Source organism: Melozone crissalis, unplaced genomic scaffold (assembly GCF_028551555.1).
Source record: "Melozone crissalis strain CALT ecotype California unplaced genomic scaffold, PUWL_Pcris_2 ptg000081l_1, whole genome shotgun sequence".
NCBI lineage: Eukaryota > Metazoa > Chordata > Aves > Passeriformes > Passerellidae > Melozone > Melozone crissalis.
In genome coordinates, this window is record NW_026535858.1 from 14702256 (window position 1) to 14723912 (window position 21657).

General features: G+C 37.3%; 2 protein-coding genes across 4 annotated transcripts in view; one reads left to right on the top strand and one right to left on the bottom strand.

Moving 5' to 3' along the window:
• MAP4K3 (mitogen-activated protein kinase kinase kinase kinase 3) overlaps positions 1–21657 on the top strand; it is a 65543-nt gene that overhangs the window by 21912 nt on the left and 21974 nt on the right. For 2 of the 3 annotated variants that reach the window (XM_054290220.1, XM_054290221.1), the window contains exons 9-18: positions 1542–1673; positions 1960–2022; positions 2104–2185; positions 2290–2400; positions 6350–6425; positions 7374–7432; positions 10072–10134; positions 17526–17584; positions 18722–18760; positions 19045–19098. In XM_054290220.1, coding sequence (XP_054146195.1) covers positions 1542–1673; positions 1960–2022; positions 2104–2185; positions 2290–2400; positions 6350–6425; positions 7374–7432; positions 10072–10134; positions 17526–17584; positions 18722–18760; positions 19045–19098 — 738 coding nt within the window. The remainder of the gene's footprint in view (positions 1–1541; positions 1674–1959; positions 2023–2103; positions 2186–2289; positions 2401–6349; positions 6426–7373; positions 7433–10071; positions 10135–17525; positions 17585–18721; positions 18761–19044; positions 19099–21657) is intronic. The other variant, XM_054290222.1, reaches the window with a different exon arrangement.
• Positions 7335–21657, bottom strand: part of GEMIN6 (gem nuclear organelle associated protein 6) — a 146991-nt gene continuing 132668 nt past the window's right edge. Inside the window, exon 4 of the mRNA XM_054290229.1 lies at positions 7335–7345. The gene's annotated coding sequence lies outside the window, so the exon portion shown is untranslated. The remainder of the gene's footprint in view (positions 7346–21657) is intronic.

Genomic DNA, 21657 nt, shown 5'->3' on the forward strand with positions numbered 1-21657 from the left:
AAGCATAATATTTTTAGCATTTTTCTTCTCACCAAGGCTTCACTTCCCTTTCAGAATAGCACAAACACCCATCAGTCATGATTATGTGATTGGTTTGTGTCTCTTTCCCAAGAAGTCTGGGTGACCTCAGTGCTTGAAAGTCCTGTAACTTTCAAATCCTGCCAGGCTTCTCAAATGACCTTAAATAATGACTTTGAAAGTATTATATAGGTTAAATGCTGATGAAAAGCATCAGCTGTTCTTTGCAAAGCTTCTGAGAGATTTGAGAGTAGAAGCAAGGAAGCAAAATTTTTGAGATTGCAGAGAAGAAAATTTAGTTGAAACAGGCCATGTGAAGGTTTTAGTGGTCATTAGATCTACATGTGTCTCAGGGTAGGTGAACTGCAGTGCTAGTAACCCTTCCATTTCAATGTTTAACTCATGTTCCCCCTCTCCTGTGGTAACTCCCTCATTTTTGATTAAGAGTGATGGGATTTTAATGAACTCTGGAAGAAATGTATCTAAATATAGTTTAGTTATACAAACATGAAGTGAGTTCTACCAGCAAGCCTGCTGATGCTTTCAGATCTACAGATAAGGAGTGGAAAGGGCCCACAAGGGTCATTGAGTCCAACTCTTAGCCCTGTACAGGACATCTCCAAGTGTTACACCATGTGTGGGAGAGCATTGTCCAAACACTTTCTGAGCTCTGGCAGGCTCGGTGCTGTGACACAGGATATCTGTATTTGAATAGTTCATCAGTTGAGATGCTGCTTGATGATCTCCTGGAGCACTCTCTAAGTGACTTCATCTGTTTTACATTTATGAGTTACTTAGTGCTACTTTGCAGGTGATCAGGACTGATAAAGCTTAAAGCTAAGAAATGCTAACATGTTTGCCACCTTGTAGGGCTACATAGGACAATCAAATTCATAATTCACTTTGGCCATTAAAAACATGTGACAATTCCAAGCGAATAATTTCCTTTAAGTATTCCTATTTATGTGCCAGTTATGTTTGTTCATTTTTGCCACCTGAGAATGTGAAACCACTTTGTTGACATAAAGAGATTACCTGACAAAGTGAGACAGACTTTACAAACAGGGAGTGCTGTATACAGAGGTGACAATGAGTCCTATGTTTTCAGGGTACAAGAAAGCTGATATTTTATTGCTTTTCCTCTTGTTAGAATTCTTCTCTTCAAAGTCAGTGGATCACTTTTTGGGCAATATATAAATTTGGGTATTATTTGGATTTTATTGTAGTTGAATAATTATACTTCAGCTCTTTGGTTGTTGAGTAGTATTTAGTCTGAGACAGATTGATTTCATCCACTTACTCCTGAATGGCCGTTGTAGAAACTGCCTGTTAGTTATCAGAAGATGACTAAGGGAAACTTCAGGTGTACATTGCATAATTTCTTACACATTCACTTGTGTATGTATATCTGTAATATACTGTGACCTTATCAATTGAGATCTTTAAGGAAGAGAATACTATGTGTACAAAGAATGTTTGATTTGTGGTGAGAAGTTTACCTAAAAATGTCTCTTACTGTTCAGGATGGCACCAGAAGTTGCTGCAGTAGAAAGGAAAGGTGGCTATAACCAACTCTGTGATCTGTGGGCAGTTGGAATAACTGCAATAGAGCTTGCTGAACTTCAGCCTCCAATGTTTGACCTACATCCAATGAGGTTAGTGAAGGGTTAGAACTTGGTGGGTAAATGCAGATAATTAAATAATCCATTTGAAGAGATGGCTGTGTGTGCTTGTGGGTTTTGGGTGTGCTGCAAGGGCACTGGGCTGTGAGTGTTCTGAGTGAACAGAAATTGTAACAACTCCTTCTGGTGCATAAATGTATAAAGTCCTGGTTGAATCTCTCAAACTGATGTGGCTTCTTGTCTATTAAATAAAGTGTTTAATAATTTATCTCATGTATTGCAGCATACCCACAGAAATGGTGTTGTTCTTTTTTTTCAGAGCACTTTTTCTAATGACAAAAAGCAACTTCCAACCTCCTAAATTAAAGGACAAAATGAAATGGTAAGTGCTTTTTTGTTTCAGTAGATAGTGAATGTACTGTACTTGGAAATTGATTTTAATGTTTAGCACTTTGTTTTACAGGTCCAATAGTTTCCATCATTTTGTGAAAATGGCACTTACAAAAAATCCTAAAAAAAGACCTACAGCTGAAAAGTTGCTACAGGTATAAATTTATGTATGAGGGGTCTTTTCTAAAGTTATAAAATTAAAATATGCTTAGTGTGAGTGGCTGGAATTTTAATCTCTGTGTTTCCCTCTGTCTTTCAGCATCCCTTTGTTACCCAGCCATTAAATCGAAGTCTTGCCATTGAACTTCTGGATAAAATGAATAATCCTGATCATTCCACTTACCATGATTTTGATGATGATGATCCTGAGGTAGGAATATCTTCTAATCATAGAATCAGAATAAGTTTTTGTTTGCCAGCAAAATTAAATTAATGTGATTTATTGAGCCCCAGAACTTTTTGTGATCTGGTAATAGTCTCAGGGGTTGCTTTTACTTTTAGTTGTGCTGCTTTTTCAGTCATAGAGCCATTTAGCAAAAATAATTATATTTTTGGGAAGGAAAGATTGAAGAAAAAGAGATTTTACTGTTTCAAAATTGTTGAAGAACAGCAATGAACAAAATTTTCAAGCATTTATGTGACATGCTTCTCCAGTCCTGAGTTCTGTCATGCATTCTGCTGTTTCTTTGTGAAGTTATGTTTCCATCTGCAAAGAAAGCATTCATAAAACTGATTCATTAGCCTGTGTAAAGGAGAATGATCCTGTAGTTGATTTTGTTCAATAGTTTGATGTGTGCATTTTGCAGATTGTATTTTTCCATCTTAGAATACTCTGAAACTTGATTTCATGTATAGTTTTATCAGAGTTTCTGATTTTCTGCTCAAACAGCTGGGAAAAAGTAGTCTGCTTATGTAAGATGATAAACAGCACCGGACTGAAGTGTTTAATAAATAAAAGAGATAGATATTCTCTTACTCCATCCTGTCTTCATACTTTGCTGCACATTAGTGAATACTTTTCAAATGTTTACAATTCCCTAACTGATGGCCTTTTCTTTTAAAGAAAAAATCTAATCCTTTTAACACAAATGCCATTGATTCTTTAATTACATATTTTTGGTTCTCTTTAATGGGTAAACTAATCTAAAAATGCCTTCAGAGGAAAAGAAGCTTAAAAGAGGCAACTAATATAAGGAAGTAATTTTCAGATTTTACAAGTTAAAGGAGCTTTTACCCATTTGAACAGCAAAGACCAACTGACTTTCAGCAAGTCTTTCTTAAAAGCTAAAATAAGAAGTGTGGGAAGAAGCCAAAGTGAAATAGATAATTTTTTGTGTTATGGAGTGCAGTGCTTACACATTTTCCAAAAAGTAAAGAGATGAAGACATAAGGATTAAATAATTGTCAGTACTTCCAAAAGCAAATGTACATGGTGGGTGTGGGAGAAAAAATTAGCAGATTTTTCTGATTAAAAAAAATCAAAAGTCAAACACACAAGAACTCCCTTAACGTGGTTGACTTTCAGGTCACTTAAGAGAAAGGTGTCTGATTCCCCATGGAGTCTGACTGAGTAACTGGTTCTTCTCACTATAAGCTCTTTACTGTCCTTTAGTTCTCTCTCTGCTCAGTGATGAGTGAGAGCTGTGAGGCCCTTTAAGAGGTGTTTCTTAGCTTAAAAAATAGTGTTCACTCTTATATGTCCCTTGTGACTTAGCATTAAGAAATCTCTTCTGTTGTCTGCTGTATGATTTATCAACTATCCCATAATAAAGTGTGGTATCAGGAGAAAAGCTGTGCCTTTTCTGGGGAGAAGTTTAGCAAGTTTTGTATATCAGATGATAGGCAGGGCAATCTTGGCACTGTGGTCTTTCTGATAATAAAAACAAGTGAATTAAGAAGTGTATATGCTTCTTTATGCACAATTTAGCATTCTTCAAAACTCACCTGCTCACACAGGCAGCTGGAGATGTTAATTTAGGGATTGGCCAGTCCTGTGCTTGTCACAATTGCCTGAATGCACCCATCAAAAATCAAAAGTGAAAAAATGTGGTACAACATAACATATCCAAAACACTGTTGAGAATTGAGAGCTTCAAACCTACTCCCCAATTTGTTTACAGCTATGGATTTTTTTGGGTGGTGGTGTTTATGTTTTGAAGTTTTTTGGTGGCTTGTTTTTGTGTTTTGGAGATGAGAGAGCTTTTCTTCCTATCAGTGGTCTTTGAAGGCAGGTCTGCTGCCCACTGTGGTGACAGGTCTTTGCTTGGCCTGCGCTGTTTTTGGGAGGATGCAATCTGTTACTGCTTGGACAGTCTGCAGAACTGTGAAGTACATCTGAATTTGCCACCACTTTGAGTACCATGCTACATTTGTAAATAATTCAAAACTCAAAGGTGAAGCATTTAATGTGTGAAAACTAGAACTCATCCCATTATTTGGGTATAATTAAAAAGGTTCTTCTGTTCATGCAGCTGTTGTTCATTTAGCAACTGCATCTGAAACTGGCATTTCCAGTATTTTTCCCTACCCCAGCTCATGGAGGGCTTCACTTAATTTCCCATTCAGTCATGGGCAGGATTGCTGCTTTGGGACTCTGGGCCTAGGAGATGTTGGCAATTGCCTGTTCTCCCTATTTCTATGACAGTGATTCCAGGATGAATGTGATATTAGCTAAAGAGGTTGCAAAAAGGAAGGTGCTTATGTTTTATGCCTAGCACACTACAAATTTTGGGGATAAAATGCTTTTGAGATCTGTGCCATAATGGAAATTGTGCCCAAATGGCATCTGTGTCAGGAAGTTAACCTACATTCCTTTGTTCTCCTGCACAGCTCAGATGTCAGGTGTTTGTATCAGCCTGTTGTCAGTGCAGGTATTTCAAGCTGACTTGAGGACTTTGTCCTCATGACTGAGGGATGAAGATTTGATCCTGAGTGTAATTCTGTGGTCATGGAGAAGATGATAGAAGGACAGGCTCTGTCTGTAGTGCAACACAGGCATCTGTGTCAGGGTGCAAGTGCTCACACAGTATTGCTGCAAAGGTGAGAATACCTCCTAGCCCTGCTCCAGCTGGGCTCCTGGCACTGGAATTGCAGATGCACACACATCAGACATGACCAGACAGTGCCTCTTAATGAAAGATTATAAATGAGCAACCTTTCAGGACATGGTATCAGATCAAACCTTGACATGCTGTAGCCAACCATTTTCGAAGCCCAAAGAGTGCACAATAGACAAAATGGAACTGTGGAAAGGAAAGATTGACACAAGCTGTGAGAAACAAAAAAAAACCTGCTGGTGAGAGTGGAGAAAATGCACATCCACAGTCTGTAAATCTCTGCAGTTTCAAAGAAGAGCAAAGTGAACAAAAATGAGAGGTGAAATACCATGTACATGTGTTGCCTCCTAACAGGAATCAAGGAAGTAGTGTGTGATGAAAAGGGGAGAAGGGAAATCATGTTTGCAGATTGTATTTTGGGAATAAATAGAGTCTCTGAGCTATTCATGACTCTGTGAAAGTACAGCAACAATAGTATTAGCAACAAAAGGGTGATTCACATGCAAAGATGCTCACCACGGACCCTGAGGCAGTGACCAAGGGTGCAGAATGCCCCCACATTTCTAAGGGAGCTTGCAGTGGTGAATGTAGAAAGAAGAGGGAAAATCCAACAGAGGCAAAAAAAAAAAAAAAGCCAGGTCTTAAAGTGCAGAACACTTAATCCTTTAGGAGAAGTAAATGGAAGTTCAGGGAAAAAATAGAAGTGGAATATAAATATGAAGGTGAATTTGTAGAAATTTTGCTATCTCTTGCCACACAGCACAGGAGTACCAGAAATACTCCTTTCTAGTCAGCTTTGAAAACCTCAAGTAGATTTCTCATCTGCTTAAATAACATAAACTGATTTCTAAAATGTCATCAGTTAAGTTAAAAGCTGGGAAAATTATTTCAGTATCTCATGGAATAAAATCTGCCAGTAAGACAGATTTTGTCTTACTGCTTATTTTAAAAACTACCAATACCCTTAAACCGAATGGTGAAAAAAGAAAATGCTATATGAGCAAAGAGAAAAGCTGGCCAGCATTAGCTTTACTTGTTCAAATGCAGTGTTCTAAAATCCCTTATACTGAAAGCACTCAACAGTTAAAATGTCTCCAAATAATTCTAACTTAATATATTAAAAAATACATACCATTTTTACATTCAGCTTTCGCTTGATTTTTTTTTTATGTTATGCTAAAGAAACCTGCTAAAAAGTGTTACACAATACAAGGTTTCAAGTGAATATATTTTGGTATTAAATATTTTATTTTTCCCTTCTAGCCTCTCGTTGTGCCTCACAGAATTCATTCAACAAGTAGAAATGGGAGAGAAGAAAAGACACGCTCTGAAATAAACTGTAAGCATGTGTAATGTGACAATATGATGTATATAATCATTGATATTATTTCAGCTGGTATTTTGGGTATCTGACATACATAGAAAGATTTTTAGTGAAAATAAAAGCTTAGACTGTTTCACTTAAGGATGTAAGATGTGTAAAATATTTTTATACCTTTTGTCAGCACTTCAGCAGAGCTCACTGTTGTTTCATCTTAATTGAACAAGACACAGCCTGAGCTCTTCTGAGAGCTGATTGACATTGTTTTATATGTTACTCCAGGAAAGATATTCAGACCAATGCCAGATTCAGCTGGGTAACAGAATGGCAAAGGATTATCCTTTCTTTCTTAATTTGGTATCTTGGATTTGCTTTTGAATTTAAGCAATCACACAGAGGTCAGGAAGGGAGGATGTTGATCATTGGACATTAAAAGCAGACTCCATTCCCCAGGTTGTAGTAATTATTTTGCTTGAATTAAATACTTAGAGCTTTAGCTGTCTTTTCTTGAGGTAAAATCGAGAGTAGAGTGTTCAAGAAGTCCTGCCAAAGAGTTGTCCTGGAGGATGTGGTTAATTTTCACCCAGCTTCATTCAGTGCTCTTTAGTGCTGGGAAGTCTCTCAGAAGAACAGATCCAACAGTGAATTCACATAATGGATATTTTTTTCTGTAAAGTACAGCTGTATTGCCCCTCTGAAGAGGACACTTTGCTCAGTGGTTTTCCTGTTCCTTCTAGTCAGAAGGTGAGGCAAATGCCTATTGGGCTGCCTTTGTGATAAAAGGGTACTTTCTGTGCCCATTAGGTTTTCTAGCAGTCACAGGTTTGGTTATGACCATGTGTCACAAGTTTCTGTCAGTGGGGATATAATGCATTCATTAAACTGAATTTTTCTTTTTGTTAGCCTTTGGAGCTAAGTCTTTTCTAACTGGAGTCCAACTTCTTGTTTTCCTTTTCTCCTCTTTAGTTGGCCAAGTAAAGTTTGATCCACCATTGAGGAAAGAGACAGAGCCACATCATGAATTTGTGAGTAACAAGCAGCATGGGCTGTGCACTACGCATTATTCCCTGCAAATAGCTGTGGGGGAGGAGAAATCCAAGATGTGTAGCATGTTTTCTTGGTGCTACTGAACTTAGTGATTTTACTGACAAGTTCTAACATAGTGGGATTTTTGTGCCATTACATTCACTATAGGTAGCAAACATCCTTATTTGTAGTTTCTGCCAGGTGTGCTTTATGTGCTAAGCTGTGTTGCAGCTTTCCTCTATCCTTTATCCCTCACTGCCCAGTATACCATTCCCTTTTATTTGCAGAGTTATTTTTTTAATTGTAGAATTCCTCTGTGTACTCATCTGTTTCTCCCCCTTGTTCTTGTATTGACAATGGAAATAATAAAATTGAGAGCTTGGGGAAGAGATATGATGCATTTTAAAAGCCTTTCCTCTGCGAATAATCCTTCTGTGGCCCTGCATCACAGCTGAGCCATGCTGAGTGTGGCAGCTATTTTCTGTCAAGGTGTGGTGCCAATGGTTTTCTCCTGTGGACCCATCAGTACAAGGGGTGTGAGAACTCAGGCTGTGAGGGAAGAGGTGTCTGTGCAGTCTCACAATTGTAGCAGCTTCCTCTCTTCTATGGAGACTGTTGCTTTCCACATTTGTGCACTTGGGCAATTTCTTCAAGATAAAAAGACACTCCTTTGCCTCCTTACTGCAGACTTATGTGTTCTCTCTGTTTTTCTAAGGCAGGTGTTGGGGAGAAAAAGTTGGCTTAGTAAATATGTGGGAGGGACACTGACTTTGCTCAGAGTTGGTTTTTGGAAGGGTGTGTACTTAGGAATGTACTTCTGTAGTCTACAAACCACATGTGAGTTGGATTTCTGACACAGACTTCCTTGTGGTGCTCTGTGGTTGTACTGAAATAATCCTTCCAAGTGCTTTGCCCTTTGGTAGTGGGTCAGCAGACTCTGGGTGTAAGAGGTTGTATTTAATCTTGCTTGTCCTCAGAACTGGCTGGACAGGGAGCCTTAGTTTCTAGTGCCTGTTTGAGATGGAGGAGAGCAGCTTACCAAATGACATAGGATTTAGACAAGTATTTCAGATGTGTTACTTAAACCTTGGCATAACTGCAGAGCAGCATTATTTAGGAGCCCTGGTTATGTAAGTTTTTATTAAGTATGATAATGAAGGCAGTGCTTCCACTATGAACCCATCATTTAACTCAAAATTATTTTTGAACTGATTCCAAGTTACTTTGTCTTTGCTTCCCTGTTGTAAAGAAAATACGATTGGAAGCATTGTATAGTTGAAACTGTTATGGTTTTGCTCATTAAGAGTTTTATTTATACACACACAGAGTTATAATTGTAAAAAGATGTTAGTGGAGAGCTTGAAGTTTTAAAAATACTTTTCCCATTTCTTTCTTTTTATCAGTCACTGATGATACAGTGGATAACTCCATGGAGCAGTGGTGGATAAACCATAGTGGATTACTCCATGGAGCAGTGGTGGATAAACCATAGCGGATTACTCCATGGAGCAGTGGTGCTTTTATTGCACCTTAGGAATTTGACTTGCTAAACTGGAGAGAGATTTTCTAAGGGGTAGAAAGCACAGCTTTTGAGAGCAGTTGTTTGACAGGTGTTGTTGGAAGGGAGGAATTGAGCCTTTTCCTACACTGTGTGTTAGGAGTCAGGACCTTTGTACTTTGGAATCTCAGGAGTTCTTGCTGCTTGGTGAAGGGACTGGAACCATCCAGATGAATTCTGTGATAAGAAAATATCTTAACGTTGTTTGTTCTGGTCAGATGTTGCACATGTGAAACCTGTCCAAGGAACTTACCTCATCTCCCTGTCTATGCAGAACACCTGTAACTGTTAGTTTGAATCTTTTTGAAGAGGAAAATTTACTGCTCCATGCTTTATGTCAGAAAGAAGCATGCAGACCTGATATCAATGTGATGTTGGGTCCAGAGGCCGATTTTAAAACATAATTTATATTTTTTATTTATTATTTATTAATAATTTATATTTATTATTTATTAGCTGAGGAACCAATGGACAATTTAAATTGGCATGGCAAATTGCAAACAAGTGACCTATTCAAAGAATGAAAGCTTTAGCTAAGGGCCTCAGCACAAACCAGCCTGTGGGAGAAGTTTGTAACAATCTGCCCACTCTGGCAGAGGAAGTCTTTGAAATGGAAATGGGAGCAGGAGATTACTGTCTCTTCCTCCAGCAGTAACAGTGTGGATCTGTTTTCATTAAAGCAGTTCTGATGCTTTTGCTTCTGTCTCACTAAGCAGGCTTAAACTTACACTCAGTAACTTATGTGTGTGAGTACACAAAGCCCTGGACCCCTGCAGCATGAGAAGTTACTGTCAGTGCTGCACTGAGATGTTGAACTGGATTCTTGCTGGGACAGTTTGTCACACATTACCACAGCTCAGCTGATGAACAGTAATTCATCATTTTGGTATTTGATGATGTGACCATTCCTTAGCTGTGTTTTACCTCCATTGTGAGAACTGTCTTAACATGGTTTTGAGTTTCAACCAACTAACTTTCAGTATCTCTTTTTTTTTAGCAAGAAAAATTACCTTTATGTGCATCTGGCTTTCAGTCACAATATAAATAATTTGCTTTTCTTGATCTCTATCTAATGAACAGCCTGACAGTAGCGATTTTTTGGACAATTCAGAAGACATATACTACACTGCGAGATCTAACCTGGTATTTTTCGTCTTATACCTTTCTTTGTCAGTGTTAGTTTTGTCTTTGTTTTCCTTTTTCAAAGTTCATGTTTTGTCCTGTTGTTGTAGTAGTGGTGTTTTCATCTGTAAAAATTATTAAATGTAACTATTAGTCTGTATGTGTATTTCTGTAGTGTAGAAAGAAATTCTTATTATCTGCAGCATTGACAGTATTTAACCTGTACTCATGTTTACTTGAATCACTCTTATAGAAATGGCTCAGTGTTATGCATTCATTGTAATTTCTTTACTGCCATACTGTGTGTAGTTTGTTAGTTTTTTGGAGGGTGATTGAATATAGAAGAAACATTTTCTTTGTATTTCTGTCTGGTAGGGTTTTTTTTTTTTAATGATCCCATGCAAAACTATAAAATTATGTAAGTCTGTAAATTCTCCAGATGGTAATTGTGTTACAGAATGAATATACACTTAATAGAAATAACTGAAAACAGTTATGAGGCCAGTTTCTATGGCATTTGGCATCATTTAAAGTCTGATAAATTTTCCAAATTTTCTGTTGTTGCACTGCTAAAAAATTTGATTTGTTAGCATCACACTGTGGAAATTACTCTAGGAAGTAAGTTTTCTTATTTCTCTGCTCTTTGTGTAGTTAAACACAGACTGTTGAGAAAAGGAAGAAACATTCTGTAGTAAATTAAGAGCATAATCTGCTGACTTTCTTGGATTTGTGAGATGTTTAATATAAGTGCACTGAGAGGAAGATGGGAGGCTGGGGTATTTGAGAATGTCTTGGGTTTTTTGTGATGTTTTTTGTTCTTAGGGTTTTTTTGTTTGTTTGTTAGAGCATCTCTTGGCCTGGTGTGACTTGAATCTGCCAGAAACATAGTTAGTGAAAGCTTAGACTGTCTTTGCCTTTCTTGAAAAGAAATTTGTGTATTGCTTCCTTATAAGAACGTTTCACAAATTGTTTTGAGATGACTAACTTAGATTTCCCTACCTGGTGGCAACACCCCCATCCTGTGCAGTTCCTCTTGTTTTGAGAGTGTGGTTTTGGCTTTTCAGTTTGGTTTGCTTTTGGTTTACTCTTTGCAGTTTAACACTTTTTAATTTTTTGTTTGTTTGTTTAAGGCTGTTTTCAGTGTTGTCACATATCTTGCTAGCTATCTGTGAGTCTAAGAGAAGAATGAGAAGATGTCTCATAACTGGATGTTCTTTCCCATCCTTCTTCCTTTCTTCTTTCCTGTTCTTTCCCATCTTTCTTCTACCCCATGCTGTTCAATATTCTCTTCATTAATTGTGACTATTCTGAAACTTACCAAGTAATGTTGTTGTCACAATCGTGAGATGTGTTTTCAAAGTCACTCAACAGCACTTTCTCTGTATCACTGCTTTCTTCACATCCTCCTGTGCTAATTTTGAATCAAAGTGGAGAATTTAAAGTTGATGGTAGTGCATCACCTATTTGTGAGATTCTTCAGTAAGGTCTAACCCTTAGAGGAAATAATTATTAGTTGGTTCATTCTTCTGTAGGATGCATTAATCAGAGATTCTCTCTCTGTCTCCTTCCCCCACTCCTGCTCTGACAGTATTGGTTTCAGATATGTTCATTGAGAAGTGATATGTGAGATTTTCAAATGTTATCAAGAGGAAACAATTACACTTTTTCAGAAGCATGATGTATCACCTACTACTGTGGGGCTCTTTCTCTGCTGTTGTACTGGTTTTATAAAATACCTCGTAAGTAACAACTCCATTGCAGACCTAAGATCATTTAAAAAAATTCCCATAGATGGAGGTGTATTTTGGGCCACATACAGTTGATGTTGAAAGCAAAGTTGTACAGGATTTTGTACAGCTGGATTGATCTTATGGCAGTTTGTGCATATTACATTTCAAACATTTGATGCCTATGATGTGACTACCCTTAAAAATAATTTCTCTCTTTTTCTTCTTCCCCTCCTTCTGCCTGTGCTTTTCTGAGGCACCTACCTGGATCTGCCAAAAGAATGGAGAAATGGAGTACAGGTCTTGTTTGCAGGGAAAATTTTGGATCCAATCCCCAGTATCCCTTAATGCAAATTGCAATCAGAAAGGACGGGATAGTGCTTCTCTTTCATCTTATACAAATATACTCCTTTGATTCATAGCTAAATAAATAACAGACTATTTTGCTCTTCTCTCTTTCAGGATAGATATTTTTCTTTTTTTCTGCAACTAGGCAACAAGTTTCTCAGAAACTTTCTTGGGTACCTTCCATCTTTTGAGATTTTTTTGCACATACTACTTCCTGTCATTTAGAGTCCTTCATGTTCCTATTTTGTCTTCTTAGTCTTACGTGCACATTAGACTTTGCATAAGGTAGATCTTTTCACCATCTTTCTGTATATTTTAAAAGCAATTGTTTGGATCCTAGCTCAAATAAGTTGCAGAGCTGAGCATTGCATTTGCAGTGAGCTCAGGAAATGGTCTAAAGCAAAGTCAGCTTTAAAAATATGTGCTCCTTATTCTGGGACATTTTTAACCTATGCTATTGAACCTGAGTCACAAAAGCTTGTTTTTCTGACTTGAAACAAAATGTCATATTGAACCAAATGAATATATTTTCATTTAGCTTATCCTGGTCTGCAGTGAAATTCTGTGGCAAAGCATTTTTCTTCCCGTTTGTAGTGAGCTGAAAATAATTCTGGTTCATACGTGGAGAACTGTTCTGCGCAATTTAGGTGAGAAATACCATCAGAGAATTTCCCAAAAAATGATGAAGTGGGAAGGAACCCCTGGTGATCTCTGGCTGACTTCTGTTTAAACCAGGGGCCTGGAGTAATTTAACCTGAAGGATATAACACTCAGTAAAAAGTGTGCAATTCTACTGTTAAAGTGACAGAGGAGTTGAATAAAACTTGGCTTTGGTATCTCAGGTTCCAACCTATAATTGTTTTCAGTTGTTACAAGTGTAACATTCATTTAGGACTCCTTTAGCAAAGAATTCAGAGGTTTGCAGCTCCCATGCTGTCTGCACTGTTGTCCTTGCCAGGTGCATTTACACATTTGGTCCTATTTAAATACTTCTGTCATAGCTGGGTTTTGTTTTCTTTTGCCTCATAAATATGCTCTGAGTTTAATAATTTGTGATCATTTTTGGTAGCAGTTACTTTTAGGAATGTAATGTTTCTCATAGCTATTTTAATTAGTTGTGGCAGAAAAGCTAAAATATTGGTAGGAAACGACTGAACTAAAGAGATTGACATAGATAACAGAGAACCTTACCCAGGAGCATTTTTCTTTAATTTAAGTAATTTTTCTCCTCACTACAGATACATACATATGCTTTTTCTTTGCTGCAAGCCATGAAGACTCCTGTCCTACTTTAGCTAACCTAGCTCTAAAAACATGTTGCAGCTATCAGTATTGGATTTCAGAGAGTCTTCATACCTTTTCTAGCTTTAGGCAGTGAAATGGAGCATGCTCCTTGGATCAGAAGAAAATAAGTAGAAATGGTGGAAAAGTACCAGTGGTTTTTGCACTTTTTGTTTTCCTCCCCTGTATGTTTTGGGTATTTTCTGCTTGGAAAAAGTAATTAAGAAAATGAGATGCTCAGTTTTACTGCTAGGAGGCAAGGGGATGTTCACAGACAAAATGCATGGAGAACTGAAATGCAAAGGAAGAGGGGAACAGTGGTTGTGTAGCAGTAATGCACAGTAAAACCTCACTCAGCCACCAGGGAAGAATTATATTTAGCCTGTTCAAAAAAAAAAAATACATTCACTTTGGTTTTTCTGATGCATTAGGCTATCCAGAGAAATTCAAGAATGCACTTTTATTGAAATAAAGACATTAAAATATAGAATATGCCTTAGGTAGTGCTAGGCTCTTTTAAAAATTAACTTCCTCTTTGATGAAGCAATGAGATAGGAGTTGCTTTGTCGTTTTACTGAGATAGAGATGTGTATGTGCCTTCTTACTTGATATGTTAGTAGTCCAAAGGTGATTTGTGTTCTTTGAAATTCAGGTTTACTCCCACTGCATTTTGTATATTTCAAGTCTTAATTTTGCCACTTTGATTGGTCTTGTTAGATTTCAAGAACAGCAAATGTAGGAAGTAGCTGTGAATTCTTGGTTTGCTGTATACATTTTGTTTTTGAAGGCCTGAACACTGAAAAATAGATTTCCAGGACAGCCCAGCCCTATAGAACAAATTAGGATGAAAAGACTGTTAAAGATACAGTAGCAGTTAGCTTACAGTGACATTCTGCAGACATTAAATAGCAGTTTTTTGAACTTAAGCCACAGAAGCTATTGTAGATTTGATTATTCCTTGGGAATTTTTTTCATGGCATGGCCTTACCATCAAACGTTTTGTGGAAATCTCTGTACTGTTTTTAATACTCTATTTAGTCATTGCTTACTTTGCACATGTGATTTATCTAAGGGTATGATGTGGCTTTCTACATGGCAGCTTCCTTTAATGTTACCTAAGCTGTTGAGGAGAACTGGTGATTATTCCCTGTATTACCTTTTTTCCAAAGCAATCCCTACCAGCAAAGAGCACTCTGGTCTTGCACATGGATGAATTGTTTCAGGAATGAGCTGTTGGTAACCTGGGGTTGCATCTTTGATTCAATACCAAGATCATAGACCTGTTCTCATTGCTGCTGGCTGTAGATCTCAAGATCTATTGGAATATATCTGTCTAGTCACTCAGATTTATTCAGTGTCAATTTTGTCTGATCTAAAATCAGAGAATTTGAGTTAACTAACCAGCATTTATGTATGTGTGTTAAGTGACAATATTAATGTAGATTGATGAAGGTGATGGGTAACTTTGCATAAATTAGTAATTAATGCTAATGTGTTCTTCCCAGTAGAAATCCATAACTTACAAGATTTGATATCTTTATGTGTGGCTTTAAAGAAATCTATTTCTACTGGGTGTTTTGGTGCAGTGTAACAGCTCACTGGAGGCTTTGCTGGATACATGCAGTTTTATGAATGCCTCTGTATCAAATATGTAGCTAGAATAGATTTAGTTAATACATAATTATAAATTCTGTGTGTATTTAAAATAGAAGGTAGAAGAAAAATGTATTTCATTTTTAAAGCCTTTCCAGCTCTCAATATTTATCAAGAGATCAAAAGGAGAAATTTCTCTGGTAATGGAGTACTTGACCCTAGCTTTGGAGAGAAAACCAGCAGTATTTAAAGGGATTAGGAAGAGTATACATGTCCAATTAAAATCATAGTCAAATTTATCCTACACAACAGTAAATGGAACCAAAAGATAGATTTTGCCCTTTAAAGCATTTAGACATAAATAATTCTGGCAGATGTCATCTTTGATAAGGAAAATTCTAGTAACTCTTAAAAGATCTGGTGGCAGAGGAGGGCTCCTTTTGTTTTAGGTGAATTTATTTATTTTCTCTTAATATTTTCCTTGTCATTGCTGTACAGTGTATCTGTCTATCTGTATCCATACATTTACTGTGTGTTAATTCAGATGGACAGACATTTTGGGTCTGCCTAGCATTTTGCAACATTGAGGGCTTGTCTCTTCAAGGTGAAAATCTCAGATTTCTGTCACCTCTCAGTAACCCCACTGTTCCAGGGTTACTTTTCTCAACAGTTTCCCAGTCTTTGTTCTCTTACAGAGACTCACACAACCTGTGTAACCTATTTGCTTGTGACTCTGGTGACCCCTTATGTTTTCTAGTCTTGTGTTTTTCTGCTCTATAGCTTGAATCCTCAAAATATCTGTGCTTGCAGGTGGAAGTTTCTGAGATTGCTTAGAAGTAATAGAAATACTTGAAGCAAAGAAAGTTGAATCTGTTTCTTGCTGGTGGATTGTAGAACATCCACTGGTGGTGAGGAGTCAGATCAATAGACATAGATGAAGTTTGATGGTTTGGGGGGATCATTTAATTCTAGAATCAAGATGTATAATAAAGATGATACAGAGATTGAAAAGTCAGTCTCTCCATGGTTCGGGAAATGCCAGCACCAGGCTTGCATTTGCAGCTTTTATTCAGCCCTCTGATCTATATATTCTTTTACCTCATGGAATTATCAGTTACATAGTGTTTTTTCCACAGTATTTCACTTGTTTTGGGAAAATACACAAAGTCACTGAAGCAACCAAATGCTACTGACAGCTGTGGCAGACACACCCATGTGCAAACTACTACTTAGCTTTGCAGGGCAGACTAAAGGGTGCAGTAAACAACCTGAAACTCCTTGGCAAGCAAAAAACAATATTTACAGCTTTGTATTTATGTGATTGCCCTTCAGCCTGGAACTGAGGGCTGTAGTGGTTTCTACTCCATCAGCTTGGAACACTGGCAGATCTGGTGTGAGACTTTTCCTCTGATTTTTAAAAATACCCTTTTGAAAGATCATCCCCATCTAATCCAGATTTATTCCTCTTAAAGCTTGGATATCTGGGCCTCTTGCTGACATACTTTTTGATATGGGTTGCAGCTGAAAGGGGCCTTTTCAACAGAAGGTGTTTGGGAGACCTTTAAAATGTTTCCTGAGAAGGAAGAGTGTAGCTCCATTTATCACTAATTTCGGTGATCAATAATTTGTTTCTCCTGGTGAATACACTCACTATTTTGGGAGCAAATTTATGTTCATATTTCTCCTGTTGTGATCCACCTGAAGAAAAAAATAGACTGCAATTATAGCAGTGTTCTCCCAGCAGATATAGATTTGATTGTGCTTCAGTGGGGTTCCTGTATTCCATTAATGCATTAAATATTTATACCATTATGATTTTTATTTAAAAATAGTGTTGAAGGCCTATTATCACATCTTTTTCTGTGTAGCCTGCACTCCATGACTGCTGGAGCATTTGACTTTGTTAATTCTGTTTTGGCTATTTTTTCCAAAGAAAAGGTGTTCCTAACATATACACATATTGGTATAACCAGAGTAATAAAAACACTTACTGTCCTCTCTGCTTATTTTTTAAATGTTTTCATGTGCTAAAGGATTTCAGACTCCCCGCCAGAACAACTCCCGTTCTGAAATGGCTACTGAATGTTCCAGTGAGGGGTAGCTGGGTTCTCTGTGGAATTTGGTAGTTTGCAAAGTCTTGAATTTTTTTCTCTTACTGTTTATATTAGTTTTGTTGGGGTTTTTTTCCCTTTTATGCAGCTGACTTTATTTGAGCAGAGAATCTCTTGTGTGCAAGGAAGGGGCAAAGGTCAGAGTTAAAAGGAATTACAGGTGGAGCAAACTGGCAGAGAGGAGATTTTTGGGTGCAGTGGGCCTGAGAGTGGTGTTAGGGGGCAGGAAGGGCAGAGAATTCAGCTTATTTGGTATCTCAGGTGTTGCAGAGGGGATAACAGCAGCATGGCACAGGGTGTGTGTTGGTTGCTCACCTGTTTATCTTAAAAGATTCATTCTCTTATGTTTTAGGATCTACAGCTAGAATACGGTCATGGTCCTCAGTGTGGCTACTTTTTGGGTGCAAATAAGTGAGTAAGCAACTGCATTTTCTGTCTTCAATTCTTTCAAGACTATTTTAATATAAAGACTCATTAGCTGAAATGGATGTAGTAAAATAAGTCAAACTTGTTTCTATCAGTTAAAATTCCAAAATCATTTATTTATTTCTAAAATAATAGTAACTGTAATGATACAGAATTGCAGCACTTTGCAGTATGTGAGGCTGTATTAACCATATTGTCTTTGTGGTGGTATAGGCTTCCTTTTAAGAGCTGTTATCTTGGTCTACTTGTTTATGGAATATTCTGCATGATGGGCCCCACAGAGCACAAGTTTACCCCTTCTGGGAACTGCCAGTGCTGCTCTTTGACTTTACTTCATGCCCTTCTTTATCTTGAAGGCCACTAGAACATACAGTTATAAATGCTTTAAAAAATAAAACTTACTTTTCTTAGCAAGCCCTTAAACTTCATGCTTATACCTTTAATCATCTTGATGTATTAATCATATGAAATAATTCTCCATGTAATTTTCCCTTTGCACACAATTATTTAATTACATTTATGCATGCCAAAATTAGGATGCCTACTTTTGATTTGCTAAATTAAATCATACTAAAAATGCAGAAAACCTAAGCATAGAGCATGCTATTTTTGCATAGTCTTTAATTGGGGAAAAAATCAGTACTGATAATTTTTGAAATCCTCTTATTCCTTAGTCCTGTGATTCTTCTCTGTGTTTTCAGACAAAAACATGACTGTGAAGTCCAGAATGTTACAAAAAATTAACCAGGGAAGAATTAATTTATCCCAAGAGTAGTTTCATACTTGACAGTCTGTTTATTTTGTTTAGTGTTATGATTTTCTTATAGATTTCTTTTAAATTGGATTAAAGTAACACAGTCCTTGTTTTACAGTAAGAGGAAGAAGGACTGTTGCACTTAATGGCAATACATTAATAAACACACATGGAAGGGTGTTGTGTGAACAATAAATTTTAAAAATTTGCAGCTGTGTTGGTTTTTATATGGATACTGAATGAATATTCTGAAAGCCAGCTGAAATAACATACTTTGAATTATTTACTGAAGGAATCATAGGTGCTTTTGATAATCATGCTTGTGTACCACAATTAAATCATGTTCTTGTTCTTATTTAATGCTGAAGGAGTCTCTTAAAATCAGTTGAAGAAGAACTACATCAGCGGTAATTCTGTTTCCTTTTTTCCTCTCGTGTGTGTTTCAAAAGTAATTAATGCATTGATTTTATTGTCTGTCCCAACTGCTTCTTGTTTGTTCCTGTGCTTGCTGAGAGCCTGTGAGAGAGGCATAGTTGTCTAGATTGCAGCTGTACTTTAAAGAACAATAATGTTTCTAAAAAGACAGTAAAATTCTATAGAAGAGGTAGATTTTGAGCTCAGAATCCTTCACAACAGTCAAGGTAATTTTAATACAACTCACTCAACCATAGTACTTTGTTCATTTTCTCAGGGGGCATGTGGCACATTTAGAAGATGATGATGATGCAGACGATGATTCTAAACAGTAAGTCCTTCTTGTAAAAATAAATAAAATCACGTTCTTGAATAGATGAGTATTTTTAAAAAAAAAGGTTGAATCACATTCTGTAACAACTCAGGATTCTTTTTGCTGTGGCATTCTTAAAGATAGGTATTTTCATGTTGTTGCTAGATTACATCACCATAAGTCATCGCATTCTGCTGGTTGTTATAAATTGGGAGGAGGGGGAAATTGTGTTTCCTTGAGTGATACAGTTTTCTTTTTATTTTCTATTATGTAACAAAATTTTGGCATCATTATGCTGAGCCAGTAATAAGTCCAACTACAGTCCTAGTGTGCCTTCTTTACAACTGATAAGTGTATATCAAAACAAAGCTCATGAAAAATAGATGAAATATATATATTACAGGCTTCTCTAGATGATTGAGTTTGTTCTATATGTGTTCTCAACTAGGAGGATGCTTGTATGGGTGCTTGGTTTTTGGAATAGAGCTGACTTCCTTTACTCAGAGAGAGCAAATGTGACAGAGAGAACACATGTGACTGCAAAGGCATGTGTCAAATTAATGAGTTCATATTAAATCCCACTGGTATAAATCTTCTTGGGCTCTATTTGATTGATGGATGAGAGCTGAAACAATTTTAAAAGCAAAACCAGTGCATGTAGATTTGCATTCCTAAAGAAATCTGGTGTAAAGACCAAAAGGAATGATGTCATTGAGACATAATTTTTGTTTGCTTTCTGTTAATGGGTAATTTGGAAAGCTGTTGCTTCATACAAGAAACCTTTAAAGCATGTGTTATCTATTGCTGGCATCTCTCTCTTGCAGAGAACCAAACTATAACCTCTCTTTGTTTTTTTTCTTTGAGTCATTTTACTGCTTTTGTGAACCACCTCAGCTTGGTTCCTCCATCCGTATGAACCTCTGGATGGTTTTTTGTGTCCAGCTCTGTGTCTGTTCATTTTTGTTTAATGTTTCTTTTCCCTCCCACACTTCTTGCTCTATTTGCAGCCAGAACCATCAATTCAGTAATGTTCCAGGGCTTGGAGCCTCTTGATCCCTGCTGTCTTGAAGTGCTAGCACTGATTTCTTTGAGTGCTTTGAGATCTTTGTTCCTTGCACAAGCTCCATCAGAACTTTCAAACAGCATTGGCTTCAGCTGCTGTGTGGCTGTTGTGTTTCTGTAGATTTTCTTTTTTAGGTTAGGCAAGAAAGAACCTGAGATAGCTTCTGGAGAGGTTCTAATTCATCTGGCCCTGGGGACCAGTAGTCACTGATTGTCTGCCAGAGTTGTCTTGGTACTGTTTGTTTCTTCTGCTATATCATCCTAAGTACTTGTGCCCTACAGAGGGGGCCTGACAGTGTGTAAAAAGCTTGAATCCCTCAACCTTGGGTCAGACAGATTCTGCATCTGTGCCTTTCTCTTGGTATCTACTGGAGCCCAAAGATCTGCTGCAATTATTGGTTCATCTGCCTGGTCTTGAATACCTTTCTGTGGAATCCATTGAAGATTCAAGGCTTTGGTTTGATTTATATTCTTGAGGTGGAGCTGCAGTTGAGGAACACATGTGGCATCAGTTACGTCTCCCTTCAGATCCAGAATAAAACCAGTGAATCCAGTGTACCTCTTCCAGCCCAAACTGGTGCCACTGCATTAAATGGGTGATAGTAGCAGCAGAGAATCCATGTTTCGGAGAACAATATAAAATTATCACTCTTCATTTAATAATTTTGATGTTTTGATATTTCTGTTTCTCTCATATGCAGCAAGGCTGCCGATACTTGAATTTCCTGGTTATGGAAAGCAGCAATTACTGGGGCACTGCCCTGCATGAATAGCAGTGACAAACTGCACCTAAACCCTCTTGCTGAGACAAGGGCACATGGTCCTTTGTACACACATCTGTCACATGCATGCCAGATTGTTGCATTTTTGCTTTCTTTGGCTGCCCAGTAACATTGATTGTCTGAAATGCAGGAAGAATACAAAAGAAATGGAAATGGAGCTTGAACCTTCATGACTGAGGACTTAAAATTGGCCCCATATTACTAAGAGAAGATAATTTCTTCCACCAAAGCAGCTGTAATGTATGACACAGGGGAACTTGTTCTCAAAATCCCCTTCCAGCTTCTCTGAAATACAAACAACAGATAAGATGCCAGGACAGAAACTCCTGGAAAGAATGGAGCCAAGCAGACAAGTTGTTGGCCTGTAAACAAACAGGCAGATGTCTTACTACCTTGAACATAATTTAAAAATAAGGAAAATACTGTGGGAGAATATCAAATTTCCTAGTTTGTTTAGTGGAAATAATTTTCTGTTCCTGAAAGATTAGGAAACAGGACAGTGGAACCAATTTTTAATTGGTTTTTAAAACATGTAAAATTTCAGGGTTTAGCGTTTTCTTTTTAAATGCAGCATATTTTTTAAACCACAGAGCCAGGAGGGAAAGAGTGTTTGTGATGCTTCAGCTATGTTGTTTTCTGATAATATCTTGTACTGTAGGACCAAACTGCTCTAGCATGAAAAGTTGTGTTTCCCAAGATTTCCATAAAAAAAGAGACTCATCAACCAAAAATC